At 33.8% G+C, this 16,496-nt stretch overlaps 1 protein-coding gene across 2 annotated transcripts; it reads left to right on the top strand.

The window, feature by feature from the left end:
- Positions 1 to 1,322: 1,322 nt before the first annotated feature.
- On the top strand, positions 1,323 to 16,244 carry LOC133824493 (uncharacterized). Of its 2 annotated transcripts, XM_062257384.1 has the most exons (8): positions 1,323 to 1,715; positions 1,798 to 1,884; positions 2,044 to 2,088; positions 2,178 to 2,273; positions 2,387 to 2,488; positions 3,928 to 4,082; positions 4,426 to 4,512; positions 14,809 to 16,244. In XM_062257384.1, the coding sequence occupies exons 1-7, from the start codon at positions 1,560 to 1,562 to the stop codon at positions 4,505 to 4,507; spliced, it is 723 nt and encodes a 240-aa protein (XP_062113368.1). In that variant the 5' UTR covers positions 1,323 to 1,559; the 3' UTR covers positions 4,508 to 4,512; positions 14,809 to 16,244. The 2 variants fall into 2 exon arrangements, with proteins under 2 accessions (XP_062113368.1, XP_062113367.1); XM_062257383.1 differs by lacking the exon at positions 14,809 to 16,244 and having other exon boundaries at positions 4,426 to 4,676.
- The last annotated feature ends 252 nt before the right edge of the window (positions 16,245 to 16,496 follow it).

The following is a 16,496-nucleotide window of genomic DNA, read 5'->3' as shown; positions in this document are numbered from 1 at the left end:
TATAACAACACTCATATTTACAATAATTAACCGATTATCACAATTTTCTGTTATACATTTAAAGATGTGGGGTAATTTGCCATAAAAAAAAATTCAATTGTCGCCACCCTTTTAATATATACTTTATTGGTTTTCCTATGAGCAAAAATTTTCCATGTTATGCATAATTTTCCTTAAATCTTCTTATTTGTGGTGTATTAGAAATGGAAGACTCAAATCTAAATTCACATGAATTGGATAATTTGTTTGATTACGATTTAGAAGCCTGAAATGGTTTTTCAAACGTGGGACCCGAACCCATTGTAGTGGACCCGATACAAAAAAGTAATTGAGTGGGAATATACCAAGGCATTTGCACTATATTTTTTTTTTAAAATTCAGAAAAAAGTGTGAGGACAAATTTAGTAAATCATTGTCAGGGTACAGTGTAATGTAAATATATTTTAGAATATAATAACCAAACCAAAGAAAAGATGGAGAGGAACAGTTGTCGGTTATAGGGAAGAAGTTAGGGGTATTTTTGTATTTTACACCACTTAAGCTTCAACTCAAATCCTACCATTCAATCACTCCATCCAACGACCAAAAATGACTACAGGACTTAGTCCTGGAAAACAAAGTGAGGGACTCCAGAAGTTTCCATATATAAAATAGAATAATATTTAAAAAGAAATTGATAATAGAAATAAAATAAAAATAGAAAAAGTCATAGTGTAGACAATAGTATATTTGCATAAACTATTTTTAGATTCTAATATATCTCGCAATGTCCTTTGGTGAATTTGATGAATAAAAACAGCTCAAATCATTTGATAAAAACAAACTATCACACAAATTTATAAGATAAAAAAATAATATACATGTCTTTATTATTTTTAAATAAATATGATTTAATTATTTAAATTATCATAAAATATATTTAAAATATCTTATTTTAATTAATTTATTTTTGTTTAAGTTTATGTTTGTTCTAGTTTTTTAATATGGCAATAATAACAAATGATTATATATTATATGTTTAATATAATATTAAGTTTGATTAAATTTTATTTAAGTTATAAAATATATAATTTTATTGTTTTTAAATATTTATCATGGTAAAATATCTCAAAAATACAAGTATAAGCCTAGAAAAGTAATAATTGCTACTTATTAGAAAAAAAATAGAAACAAATGAGAGAGGTAAGTCCATGTAAATGTAGAGGTTTATAGTTAGTAACTTGTTTGCTATTATTATATGTCATATATGTCATATATATATATATATATGCAATATAAATAATTTAAACTCACCTAAGAATTGAACCAATAAAATCAGGAATTTGAATTCCTCAAAATGATTTAAATATGTTAGATTTGCCTTACTATTTTGCTTTTAAATCTAACTTGTTTATGGATAGCTTCAGGACCAAAACTACGTCGTTGAGGAGCTCACCGCCGATGGCTTCAATGGCGTCGACATAGCCCTGTTCAGCGCCGGAGGTTCCATCAGCAAGGAATTCGGTCCTTTGGCTGTGGAACGCGGCTCCATTGTAGTAGACAATAGCTCTGCTTTTCGAATGCACGATGATGTGCCGCTCGTGATTCCGGAAGTCAATCCGGACGCCATGAAAGGGATTAAGGTTGGGAGTGGAAAGGGTGCCTTGATTGCAAACCCTAACTGCTCCACCATTATTTGCTTGATGGCCGCCACGCCTCTACATCGGCATTCTAAGGTCAATCACTGCAATTTTTGCTATTTATTTTACTTATTAATTTTTCTTTGATGTAATATCGAACTGTATTATCCGTATTTAGGTAATTCGTATGGTGGTTAGTACGTATCAAGCTGCTAGTGGTGCTGGTGCTGCTGCCATGAGAGAGCTTGAGCAGCAAACCCATGAGGTATAACATATCTTGATTCTGTTCCCAATTTTTGATTTTGTATCCCATTAAGCTATTTTTGGTAAATGTATAAATATATATATATATATACATACATATATTCCTGTAATCTTTTTATCTTCTTAAGTAATTTTCTCTGTATTTTCTGTTTTTGATAAGGTCCTGGCGGGAAAGGAACCTACTTGTAATATATTCCAGCGACAGGTTTGTATTCTTTTCTCAAAAAGGTAAAAGGAAAAAAGATTGTTCCTTTGGTTCGTTGAATCAACTTTCTATGCTTTCACGGTTTGCAGTACGCGTTTAATCTGTTTTCGCACAATTCGTCTGTTCTTCCAAATGGGTACAATGAAGAGGAAATGAAATTAGTCAAGGAGACAAGAAAAATATGGGTAACTTAACTTCAATTCAATTGAGTGTTTTATCGATTTTCTTGGGTGTGTGATGTACATTTGCTTGGTTTCTTATAATTGTTTCCCTCTTTTTCTTATCATATTTGTTTTAGAATGATCCAAATATTAAGGTGACTGCCACATGTATACGAGTTCCTGTGATGCGGGCTCATGCAGAGAGTGTGAATTTTCAGTTTGAGAGTCCTCTTGATGAGGTAATACTATTCTACTGCCTTCGTCTAGCGTTTATGTCATTATCGAATGTTGATAGTTTGGTAGAGACCTTTCATAAGTATTTTGATATAATTTATTAGAACAATGGAGAGGACTACTTATATATATATATATATATATATATATAAATAGGTGACAATAGGAAATACAACTTCAGTTTCTTTACAAAATATTTTGAAATTTGTATTAATGAAATAGGCGCCTTTGTGGGAATAGATGCCACAGACCATAATGAGCATTGTTTTTGTCTTGATTTAAGCTTTCTTAGTCGTTTTTCATTTATTATGGGTTGATCTGCGACTGCTAGAGATAGTCAATGAACCTTTTCAAACATACTTAGAAATTGGGGGGAAAGGTTGTATGTACTTGCAATTCTCTCTTGGCTTTTAGTGTGTATGAGCAAACTTGATTTGATATATTAAATAAGAAATTATCATGGGGCGGATCTGATTTCTTGAAGTTGTTTTCTTGATCCATATGTAAAGTTTGCTAAGAATGGTCTTAGCTTTAAAATATTAGAATTGGTGGTAATGTTAGCCTCTAAATTGGATTCTTATTAATTTTGTGTTGGGCTGCTTATTTCTTCGTGCCAAGAATGCTCTATCTTGTGTGTAAGCTGTTGATTTGAAACACTCTTAGTCCTTTCTGTTGCATTTAAAATTTAAGTCAAGTCTGGAGATCTCTAGTTTAAAAAAGTTTCTAGTGGTTAGTTTATGACATGTATACATATTTATTTAAGGTAAATGATATAACTTTCTAATGAGACAGGTTTCTTTAAGAGTAATGGAACCATCATGAACAAACAGCTCTTCAAGTATTAAATAATAATAATAAAAATCGAGCATGTGGACTGCTGCATTCTTTGAATTTAACATTCACTGAGAAATTAACCTTGCTTCCAAATTCAATGGATGTAAGATAAAACTTTTTGATTTGTATGGATTTGAGAAACATCCTTAGTTTCTTGTCCCTTAATGTAATTTAAAAGTTGCTTTGCTAGTTTCTATATAAAGTTAGTTTGAAGTAAACAATTACCAATTGGGAAAAATATCATTTTGTTTTTTTTTCTGAACCCAGTTTTAATTTTATTGTCTGAGATTGTAGTGCGGAAAGTGAGAGTATTTAGAAGAGAGAGAAGGGGAAAAAGTTCCTAGTGAAGGACGATGGTTTTGTATTTTGAGAATGCTATTTGGTACTGTGAATTGAATCATAGGTTATTATATGCATAATTGCTCCTGTATTTATTTTCTTTCTTCTTCCTTCTTAATCCTGTTTATAGTATTAAATGGCAAAGGTATGGTAATGCCTTTAATTTACATGATTCTGACTGGTTGTATCATAGCAAGATTTTATGCTTTGGAAAAAAAAAATCAGGATGGACTTATTTATTTCCTTTTGTTATTTATATCTGGATTTTTAGGAAACGGCAAGGGACATCCTGAAGAACGCACCTGGGGTGGTGGTTATTGATGATAGAGCATCAAATAACTTCCCTACACCACTAGAGGTATCAAATAAAGATGATGTTGCGGTTGGAAGAATCCGTCCTGATCTGTCCCAGGATGGGGATTATGGGTAAGGAGTAAGGACTAATTTATACTGGTTGGTTGGGAGGAGAGAAAATAGTAGGGATGAACGTATGTGAGAAAATTTGAAAATAAGAAAGAAAAGTATTTTTCTAAAGTTAAAAATCTTGATCACATATCGTGGTGGAAAAAGGAAAAGTTCTCTTTTTTTCAATTTAGATTTAATGGTTCTTCACAATTTATTTTCTCTTCTATATGTTGAGATTAAAATTTGTCTGTACTCATCACACTTTTTTCTTTCACAAATTCATCTCCATTTTCTACTCCACCAAGCATGACCATAGCGTGAACGTTTTAAAGAATCTTCATACTAATTCCATACTTGTATACAGATTGGACATCTTTGTGTGCGGGGATCAAATACGCAAGGGAGCTGCACTTAATGTTGTTCAGATTGCTGAGTTGCTGCTATAGTCAAAGTAAGCTAGCTATTACTCGGGAGCTTTCATAATTTACTTTCGTTCATGAGATGAGTTAAAGCTGCTGGTCTTTTAACATGAATTTTCTTCATTTGGAGATGAATTTTGTTACATTAGTTTTGTAATTTAGACTTGAGAAGAACGAATGCTACTGGGAAACTTTTTGTTAGGGATATAGAATTAGTTCATTAGTTAAGCCTAAGTCTGTTTTTCTTATTCCAGCTCTTTTAACTAATTTCCGTTACAACAGAGTAAACTCTGTATGTTTTGGCACCTTGTATATAAGGGCATTTTATGCCTTTTATTCAATATACAGAAATTCATACAGAAACGTCTTCTTTCCTCTTCTTGATTTTATAACATGGTATCAGAGTTTTTAGCTTAAACAAGCTTCTTCGATCCTTCTTCTTCTTCAACAATGGCAGACACGTCTGACTCCACAACCGGTGTTCCTTCCTCTCAAGATGCCGCTGCTGCTACTAGTCTTCCATGCACTACCCCTGTTCACTTTGCTCACTCTCTTTCCATCCGACTTGATGAACATAATTTCCTCCCTTGGAAACATCTAGTCTTTCATGCCATTCAGGGTAATGGTCTGCAGAAATTTCTTGATGATTCAAATGCTCCACCAAAGTTTCTTACCGATGATGATGATCGTCTTTCTAATCGGCTCAACCCAGATTTTCAAGATTGGGAGAAGCAAGATAGTCTTCTTATTTCTTGGCTTCTATCCTCTATGTCTGAAAAGCTCACAAACCGCATGATTGGCCATGATACTACATCCCAAATCTGGCGAGCCCTAACCGATTTCTACACTGCCCAGAATAGGACAAAGATAAGTCAATTTAGAACTCTTCTTCGTAATACTAGAATGATTGGCTCTTTAAATGAGTACCTGCTGAAAATCAAGAATATTGTTGATACCCTTGCATCTATAGGTCACAATATCTCTGAACAGGATCATGTTGAAGCCATCTTTAATGGCTTAACAAAAGACTATGAAGTTTTTATTACCTCTGTCAATACACGTTCTGAACCCTACACAGTAGCTGAAATAGAGGCCTTACTCATGGCACAAGAGGTCTGTATTGGCAAATCCTTTAAAGATCTTGATGTTGCTAATGCTGAAGTGAATTTGGCCTCCCATTCCCGACCCTACAATTCCAGAGGTGCATCTCCCAATGGTGGAAATAGATATGGGTCCTCTCGGGGCTATTCGTCCAGCTCTGGGTCTTCTTCTACTCAGTTCGGTGCCCCAAACTACTACCAGCATATCACTCCACGACCCTCCTATTCTACTGCTCACCGTGGCCACACGAGACCTTCTTTTCCTACTGGCCAGTCCTCCTTTACTCCCTGGGGTAACAGAACTCAGTGTCAACTATGCCATAAACAAGGTCATACTGTTAAGACTTGCTTTTATCGGTTTGACAAGTCTTTCCACGGCCCAAATTCGTTTCCGCCCTCGCAACCTGCACCAAGTTCCAGTGGTGATATGCAGGCTATGATTGCGACTCCAGAAGCCATTTGTGACAGCAATTGGTATCCAGATTCCGGGGCTACACACCACCTAACACCAGATTCAGGCAATCTTGTGCAGACCTCTGAGTACTTTGGTGATGAGCAAATACACATGGGTAATGGTACAGGTTTGGAAATTAAACATATTGGGCAGACCTCCTTTCATACACCATTTTCATCTACCCCTCTTGTTTTACGAAATTTATTGCATGTCCCTCGTATAACTAAAAACCTTCTTAGTGTATCCCAATTTGCTGAAGATAATAATGTTTATTTTGAATTTCACTCATGTTTGTTATGTGAGGGAACTGGGTACCGGGAGGACTTTACTGGTTGGGAAGCGCCACAAGGGACTCTATAAATTCGATTCAACTCATCTTGAGCTCCTGTCCAACTCTTCTACACAGCCCCATTCTGTCCCTAATACTCGGTTTGCATGTTCTCAGCATTCTAGTGCTGATTGTTTTCACTCTCAATTGTCCTCAAATAGTCTTAGTTTGTGGCATAATTGATTGGGTCATCCCTCAATGGGAATTGTCAAAAATGTACTCAACAATTGTAGTATTCCTTATAGTAATAAAACTGACTCTCATTTGTGTGCTTCTTGTTGTCTTGGTAAACATCATAAGCTTCCATTTTCATTCTCTACTATCGTTTATGATGCCCCTTTACAACTCATTCATTCGGATCTTTGGGGTCCAGCCCCTAATGTTTCCTCTAATGGCTATCGATATTACATTAGCTTTATTGATGCATATTCTAGACATACTTGGTTGTACCTTCTTAGAACTAAAGATGAAGCATTACCTACCTTTATTAAATTCAAGGCACAAGCTGAGTTGCAACTTGGCTGCCAAATTAAATCCATACAATCGGATTGGGGTGGGGAATATCGGTCTTTTACTGCATTTTTAGAAACTCATGGCATCATTCATAAGATATCTTGTCCACATACCCATGAACAAAACGGTGTTGCTGAGCGCAAGCACCGTCATATAGTCGAAATTGGTCTTACTTTACTTTCTCATGCTTCTCTTCCTTTAAAATTCTGGGATGAAGCTTTTAGGACAGCAGTCTTTTTAATAAATTGCATGCCTACTGCTGTTTTGGGTAATAAGTCTCCTCTTGAAGTTCTATTTCACATTCCGCCTAATTACTTGTCTCTTAAAGTTTTTGGCTGCTTGTGCTTCCCGAACCTTAGACCCTATAACAAAAATAAACTACAATATCGGTCTATCCCATGTACATTTCTTGGTTATAGCCTCTCACATACAGGTTATAAATGCCTTTCCTCTAATGGTAGACTATATCTTTCTCGTGATGTTGTCTTTCAAGAAGACTGTTTTCCCTCCCGCTCCAATACACTTCCTGCTGTATCTCCTCCTCATTCGGTCTCACCGCTCCCTTCTGCTCATCCTCCCCACTTTCCTGTGACTTTACCTCAACTAGACCCTCCCACTATTTCCCCTTCCTGTCCGTCTCTTGCCCAGCCCCTTCCCCAAGCTTCACCATGTCTTAACAGCCCAATTTTTGCTCCAATACTGCCCAGCTCATCCCCTAATCCCACCACTTCTGTCCAATTGTTTAATACTTCTGATAATGTACCAAATGTTATTTCTTCTACTGTCCCTACTATTACTTTTGCAGGCACTAATGATCATCCAATGGTGACTCGCTCTAAGGCTGGTATTCGCAAGCCGAGGGTGTTCATTGCTACTAAGGAGCCACGGTCAGTCCAAGATGCTCTATGTTCCCCACATTGGAAAGAGGCTATGGCTCTTGAATTTGCAGCCTTGCAGCGCAACCACACTTGGTCACTTGTTGATCTTCCACATGGCCGAACCCCTATTGGCTGCAAATGGGTTTTTAAGGTCAAGGAGAAGCTTGATGGGACTGTTGACAAGTATAAGGCTCGGCTGGTCGCAGAGGGTTTTCATCAACAACATGGTTTTGACTTCACCGAAACATTTAGTCCCGTTGTGAAGCCAGTTACAATTCGGGTGGTGTTGACTATTGCTTTGGCAAGAGGATGGCAGATTCGGCAATTGGATGTTGATAACGCCTTTTTAAATGGTGATTTGAAGGAAGAAGTCTACATGGTACAGCCGCCTGGGTTTGAGAATCCTCATATGCCCCATCAAGTTTGTAAACTTCATAAGGCCCTTTATGGTCTTAAACAAGCACCACGGGCGTGGTTTGACAAGCTTTCTACTGCCTTGTCCGCCAAAGGTTTTACTTCTTCAAAAGCTGATTCTTCTCTGTTTGTTTGTGCTACAACCAGTCATTGTACATATGTTCTAGTTTATGTTGATGACATCCTTGTCATGGGCAGTTCTTCATCCTTCATTTCACAGCTAGTTTCGGATCTTCATAAGGAGTTTTCTCTGAAGGATTTAGGTGATATCAACTATTTTCTGGGCATTCAAGTAACTCACACAGCCGCTGGTTTTCATTTATCTCAACGCAAATATGTTCAAGATCTTCTTTGTAGGACCAAAATGCAAGAGGCCAAATCTCAAGCCACCCCAATGAATGTGGGACTCAAGCTATCTACCTATGGCAGCGACCCTGTAAGTGATCCCTCCTTGTATCGCTCTATTGTTGGTGCCTTACAATATGCTAGTGTCACACGCCCCGAAATTGCATATAGTGTGAACAAAGTCTCAATTCATGCACAATCCTCTTGAGTCTCACTGGATTGCTGTAAAAAGGATTCTGCGTTATCTGGCTGGTTCACTCGATTATGGTATTCATCTACAACACCCAACGCAGCTTGTTCTTGAAGCATTTAGTGACGCTGATTGGGCTAGTGATCCTGATGATGGTCGTTCTACAACCGGATTTTGTGTATATTTTGGCGGTAACTTAGTTGCTTGGCAATCTAAGAAACAACATACCATTTCTAGATCCTCTACCGAAGCTGAGTTTCGCAGTCTTGCCTCTGTTGTGACCGAGATAGCTTGGATTCAATCATTGCTTTGTGATCTTCACATCACTACTCGACCTCCTCCCCTAGTTTGGTGTGACAATCTGAGTTTCGTAATGCTTGCAGCAAATCCCATTCTCCATGCCAGGACCAAACATATTGAGATTGACCTCTATTTTGTTCGTGACAAGGTGCTTCAAGGCAAACTTAGTGTTCGTCATGTTCCTGCTATTTCTCAGATTGCAGACTGTCTCACTAAGCCATTATCCATCACTCGTTTCTCTGTTTTACGTGACAAACTCAGTGTTGTTTCTTTGAACACGCTGAGTTTGAGGGGGGCTGTTAGGGATATAGAATTAGTTCATTAGTTAAGCCTAATTCTGTTTTTCTTATTCCAGCTCTTGTAACTAATTTCCGTTACAACAGAGTAAACTCTGTATATGTTTTGGCACCTTGTATATAAGGACATGAAACTTGATCACTAAGAAGCAAGAACTCCTCAAAGAAGTACTAGGACTAGGACTAGGAGCTATATATAGTTGGAAGCTTTTTCTTTATGCACTTTTCGTGGAAAATCTTATCCCATACGTAAATATACACTTGTTAAAGTTATTTGTTCTTTTCAATTCGGTCAATGCACAAAAAAATAAAAATAATAGTTGGGTGATTTGAGCTTCAATGCTTAATGAGGGCCCTAATTGAGTTTATTGTTTCTAACATTTGAGAAATATGTCTGAAATGAATTTTCAGATTATAATACCCTTGCCATAATTATTCCCACATCAAATCTCTGTTCTCATTCTCTTTCAGTCTCCATGACTATTCTCCTCTTGGCTTAATGATAGCAACATTTGAAATTCTTACACATTTCAATTTTTTAGAGAATCCAATCACTGGGAATATCCCTCCAGAACTTGGAAATCTCACCAAATTGGAATTTCTTAAACTATTCGTTCAATTTCCTCAATGTTCTTGATCTTTTTGAAATGAAAGACTTTGGCTCATCAATAACATCATAGATGGTTCTCTTCCCAACTCGTTTGGACACAAATATTCTCTTGACTATGTTTTCTTGTCATTTAATGATGTTGAAAGTGGAGTACCAAAAAACAGAGTACAAGAAACATGGTAGTCTGTCCTAATATTTTCATAAGAGACCACAAGCTTGTACTCAACAGAACAGTAAGTGAAATAAAATTCAAGCTTTCGCAGTCCTAAACTGAATTCAACACGGACATTCTTCTTCTAGTTCCAAAGATAAGAGAACTTGTTCTTTGAAACCTGACATCCGAAGAGAATGCGATGTCGTTCAAGCTTAATTTCTTCAACTTCAAAACGATTTCGATATTTTCCATGAGCTCTCGATCGAGCTTGAAGATGTGAATCTTCATACCACAACTATCTATTCTCAATCATGGACAATATGGCTCCAGAAACACTGCTGTTTTAGCATTACATATATTGCTACTTGAAAATTCTATCTAGACTCAATGTGAAAAATGGTAAGAAATGAGACAACTCTGAATTGATTCCCTTTGAATTAGGTCTTTTTGATAACTTTGTGATCATATATTTGGTCTCAGATCACTCATTACTAATATTACGTCCGGAGACAACACATACAATTTATATTATTTCTACTTTTAATTATTTAAAACACAATATAAACTTTGGTTATTAATATATACTCTAAGAAATTAAGTCTACAAAAGTATAATTTAAATCATCTTTAATTAATTTGAATAAAATTGCAACAATTACATCACAAGAAAACATCCTCAAGTAATTTTAGAATGTGGTCATGGTTTTCTCGTCGAGCAATGCAAATAGGCGACTTGTCATCCAGGTTCTTAGAGGTGCTGCAATCATAGAAAATAAATAAATAATGAAAACAAAAATAGACAAAAATAAAAGTTATTATTAATTAAGCTTGTGAAAGAGATTTAATTTACTAACACAGAAGCTCCGTTCTCTAATAGAAGTGCCACACATTCTTCTTTCCCATTTTCAGAAGCATAATGTAGAGGAGTGTCTTTGTAATAATTCTCAACATGCACATCGGCTCCAAACTCAATAAGAACTTGAACACACTTAACCTGTTAATCAAACTATAATGATAATCGAGATAATAATAATAATAAAACAACAATATATGCAAAAGTAATTGTTAGATGACAAAAATTATTAGCTAGCATAATATAAGCTAGTTTTATGCAACAATGTGATTGAAGAAATGTGCAAGAAAGGAATGTTAGCTAATCACAAATATTAAAGTTATTTGCACCATCTTTGTGATAACTCTAAGGGAGTGGTTGGTATGAGGTTTGACATTGTGAGAGTAGAGTTCGAGAGATTTAGATTAAGGATATGTGAAACTCAAGTGTTTAAAGATGTTAAGATTACTCTCAAATTAAGCTAAACACAAACCCTAAACTATTAAAATTAAATTTACCAAACATGAGTTAGATTTGACATTCGCATTCTCACCAAACCAAAACCCCGTACTAAACAACTCCTAAATGATTATATTATAAAAACATAGTCAAACAAGATTGAAAAGTGAGCATCTTTCACATAATTAAGTCATATATATACTCAGCTAAACTATTATAATTTATATTTCATAAGTTAAAGGTGACACTATATATCTTTGAATGATCTCATAAGTTATTTTGAATAATTTTTGGTGTTATTTCATAAGTTAAAGCTGACACTATATATCTTTGAGTGACAAATTACGATACAAAATGTATTTCGTTGACAAAAAAATTCATCAAAGTAATCATAATATATTAGATTTGTGCCAAGAAGAATAATTAATCAAATACTTAAGTTTAAAAAAATATGTATGGATATAAATTAATTTTGACACTTTCATAAGTTAAGGTTGACACTATATCTCTTTGAGTAATCCCATAATTTTTTGAGATGAAAAGTACAGTCAACACAGGAATCATAATATTAATATTAATCAAATAACAAAGTTTAAAAATATATCATATAAATATAATACCTGACTGTATTTACATGCTAAATGTAACGGTGTTATTCCATTTGAATTTTTCATATTTTTGTCGGCACCACAATGTATAGCATTCTTCAAATTCTGGAAACAAATTAGGAAAAAAAACCACATTAATTATTATATTATGTTGAATATGTATATCTCTTCTATATAAAAAGTGTGTATAGATAACAGAAATTTAAAATATTATTATTATAATAATATATAATCCTAATTTTTTATTAATTATATTAATATGAATTCAAATATTATAAAATATTATTATTATAATAATATTTAATACATGATAATATCTCACATAAAATAACTCTATCCACTTTAAATTATCTCTATTTAATTGTATTTTATTTATATAGAAAAATTTAACAAACAACATATACTAATTTCAAACATCAAAGTCAATACTCACCATAAGTGTTCTTAGTAGGGGTACACAAAGGTAGGATTTTGCAGGTTTCGGGTGAATTATTGGACTTTGGGGTGATTTCAAGTGGGATTGGTCCAAAAATAAGCTTTGGGCCAAAAGAGGGCATTGGTAAAAAAATTTCAAAAATACCATTTTTTGACACTTTTTTTAATTTGTTTTGTTTTTCACATGTTTTTTTAACTTTGTTGTTAATTATGTAATATTGATTTTTTTTTACAAATTGGACCTTAGCAATTTTTTTTGAAAAAAGCATTATTATTATTTTTGTTTTAGTTACCTGTGTGTCCTCGATTTTAACACCCGACCCGAACTATGTCGGATTTCACCTGAAGTCAATGGGTTTTTGTAAAAAATCAGGTTTTCGAGTTGTGGGTTAAGCAGGTTTGCGGGTCAAATGTTCACCCCTAGTTCTTAGTCTAAGATCGAGTATAATATTACGACTATCTTGCTCATACTATCATTATAATATATATATTTTTCATTATTGGAGATTAATTATATATATATTATCATATATGTATTACCTCAACATCACCACATGTGGCAGCGTGATGAACAATTGAGTGATTATAATCCCTGCTATTATTAGTTTCCATATGGTGATGGTGGGCAACTTCATGAACATAATAAAAGCAAGCTGGGTCGTACTCTGGACTTAATAACCTTTCCACAATATTATGATCATAAAAGTACCTAACAATAACAAAACAAAACACTTGTACTTAATTACAAATTAATAACAATTATAATTACTACTAATTATTACGTACCTAAACCAGTCAGCATTGTCAGTGGGTTGTCTATGGGGCCAATAGGCTCTGGGTGCTTTAACATAAACTTCCTTCATATATGGATCATTCCATATTTTTTCTTTAAGCTCTTTACAATGAACTATTATGTCTTCTGGCATATCTGCCTCACACTATATATATATATATATATAATTAATAAGCCAATAATATTCAAATTAGTAGTATAATAAATAAATTATACATTTTTATTTTGAAATGATTAAATTATTAAGTCAAAATTAATTAATTAATATTTACCTTCCAAAAATCTTCAAATAAGGACTCAATCATCTTGTTAGGCGAAGGACGTCCCCATAATCTTCTCCAGAAGATATTAGCAATTTCCTGTCATAATCAAACTATTCATGATTAGCATATATTCAGTATATACTAAGATCGAATTTTAATTTTTATCAATAATAATAATAATAAAAATAAAAATTACATTATTATGATATTCGAGCTCATTTTGGATATAGTTGATCCAATTGCTGTAGAAATGTTTTTTATAGCTATGAAATGGACCAAGACATGATGATGATCTGGACAAGTGTTCTATCTTCTCCATAACAATAGGTTGCAGCCATTTTCGTATCGCAGTCCAGCTTGGATCCTATATATATACAAATAAAGAGAATCATATTATAAACTAAGTAATGATCATGATGAGATATGCGTGCATATATAATTCAACTATGCATGTTATATAGAAACCAAATACAAAAAACAAAAAAACTTTGAATTTATATATATATATATATATATATATACACAACATGTATATGACATACCTTACCCAGCCACTTCGGTCCAGCAAGATTGTAAGAAAATAACAGCGTGTTCATGGTGTTGACAGAAAGAGTTAGAATTATTTGGAAGCCAAATTATTTTGTATTTTTATTTTTATATTTTAGAATTGATCACATATATATAAGAAGAGTTATTATAGTTAGGAATTTAGAGGCCAAATTTTGATGTATTTTTGTTTTATATTAATGTCAAATTAGGTAATTAATACACTAACATTATTTAACAATTACAAATTTATAACCAACATAAAATCAGGTAACATTATATTATATTAATGGCAATAACTTTTTAAATAAAAATCGAAAAGTTTTCCAATTTATTTATTTATATGATTGAATTGAATTAGAGATAAACAAGATTTTTGTAATCATCAAAACAAGTATCCAGTTAATCCAATAGCTCCTCTTTCTTTCATCAATTAATCCAATTACAAATATATTACAAAACAATAAATTGGGTAACATTGTATTAATAATTATATACGTTTATACATATTACGTACTGTCCAAGTCTGTCGTAATTTCTTAATTTGATAATATATATATATAGATATTTATATAATGATATAAACCAAATCTGGTAACAGTACTCTTTTGATTCTGCCAATTAATTAAGGTCATTTTCTTCTTCAACTGTTACTTCTATATATATATATATATGTATAATGATATAAACCAAATCTGGTAACAGTACCATTATTATATATTATTGTCCAATATTATTTACTCTTTTGTATCTGCCAATTAAGGTCATTTTCTTCTTCAACTGTTGCTTATATATATATATATATATGCAGGAAAAAAATGATGAACAAAGTAATCGGGTACAGTAGTGTGATGCTTGTTTTAAATCCAATTGCGTTGATGATTATGATGAGGAGTAAGATTATTAGAGATCATTCTGATGAGGAGGAGAAGGAGAAGGAGAAGGAGTACTGTTATGATTATAGATCATGGTGTGATCTTCCTGAAGATATACTAAGCTTGATAATGGAGAAGCTGGATTTCAAGGACCAAGCTCACTTCCATGCTGTCTGCAAAAGATGGCAACTCGTAGAAGGTATCAATCGATCTCAATGGCTTTTTTATTGGTTTTGTTCTTCTACCACTGTGTGTAAAACTATTCAAAAATATTACCTCTACAATCTTGGCACTGAAAAAACATATGCGATTCAAAACAAAGTAAAGCACAGGTGCAGCGGTCTTAGTATTAGTAGTACTTATGTGTATGACTGGAATAGCACCTGCGTAGCTGTAAAATCAGGTTGGTTGCTACTCGTAAAAGCATGTTGCGAAGCTTATTATCTGTACAATGCAGTCACTCAAGAGGCTATTTCTCTTCCCAGAAAAAAAATAGTAAGAGAATTCGGTAGATCCATTAATGACTGCTTCAATTACTTCGAATTAAGTCTCGTCCAAGAACGACGAGGACGAGGAAATTTCGTAGTGTATCAGGTTGACAAACACATCGATTTCAAAAATTTAATACTCATAAGCACGTGGCGTAGTGCTGAGAAAGGTAAGTGGAAAACTAACAAGTTTGAACTAGGTGAGGAACTGAATCTTCTCAACGTAAAGTACGTCAAGGAAACTCTTTATTGTGTTTTCAGTAATGGAACAGTGCATGGTTTCAACGATAATGATATGAGTTTGAGTGTGGTTGTGAAATCAGAGAACATCCCTGAAAAGTTGTACCAAGATTTCACGAGTGGAGAGTTGAGAATACTTGAAGCTAAATTAGTAGCTGATTTGGAAGCAGAAGAGGTTTTCCTAGTGTATCCCAATAATAATTGGCTCGTTTTGAGGTTAGATTGGTCGAACAATACGTGGGTTGAAGAAATGAGTTTGGGCTGGAGAGTGTTGTTTTGTTTCCATAAACATTTTGCCAAATCTGATGTTTCGATGCTCTCAAACTATGGCAACTTCAAAGGCTACATTTGTCATCGTAGTGCTGCTTCACCTAACTTCGATTGTTTTCCATTCATTAGAGGCTGCCATAATAATCTAAATGACCACTCTAATGATGGGTTCAAAATTCGGTGGCCTCTCCACTCGCCTGAACATCTCATGGAAGCATTTTGGTTTCATCCACCTACTATATAGATAATTAATATTAACTAATATAGTTAACATATATTAGTTTCATATTTTTGTAGTACAATAGTACCAAATATTATGTATAACGACATATTATTGCATGGAATAGAAAAGGCTATTTGAGGTATTATATATATATATATACGTTTAATGAAATTGATTCAAGTTTATTATTAACATGTTACTTTAGGCAAACTCCACTCTTGGCTATTCTTTCTTCTGTTGGTTTTTGTTTTGATTCTTCCCACACTTGCTAGCTATAATGTCAGAAAAAACACAGTAAACACTAAACACCACTACTACGCTCCCTGAAGTTGTATACATACATGCTTATATATGATATTTGGTGCTCATACAATAATAAATAATAGAGTAATAAGCATAGCCA

This window comes from Humulus lupulus, chromosome 3, assembly GCF_963169125.1.
Source record: "Humulus lupulus chromosome 3, drHumLupu1.1, whole genome shotgun sequence".
NCBI classification, from domain to species: Eukaryota; Viridiplantae; Streptophyta; class Magnoliopsida; order Rosales; family Cannabaceae; genus Humulus; species Humulus lupulus.
The sequence above is the reverse complement of the archived record's forward strand: the minus strand, read 5'-3'. Positions and strand labels throughout refer to the sequence as shown.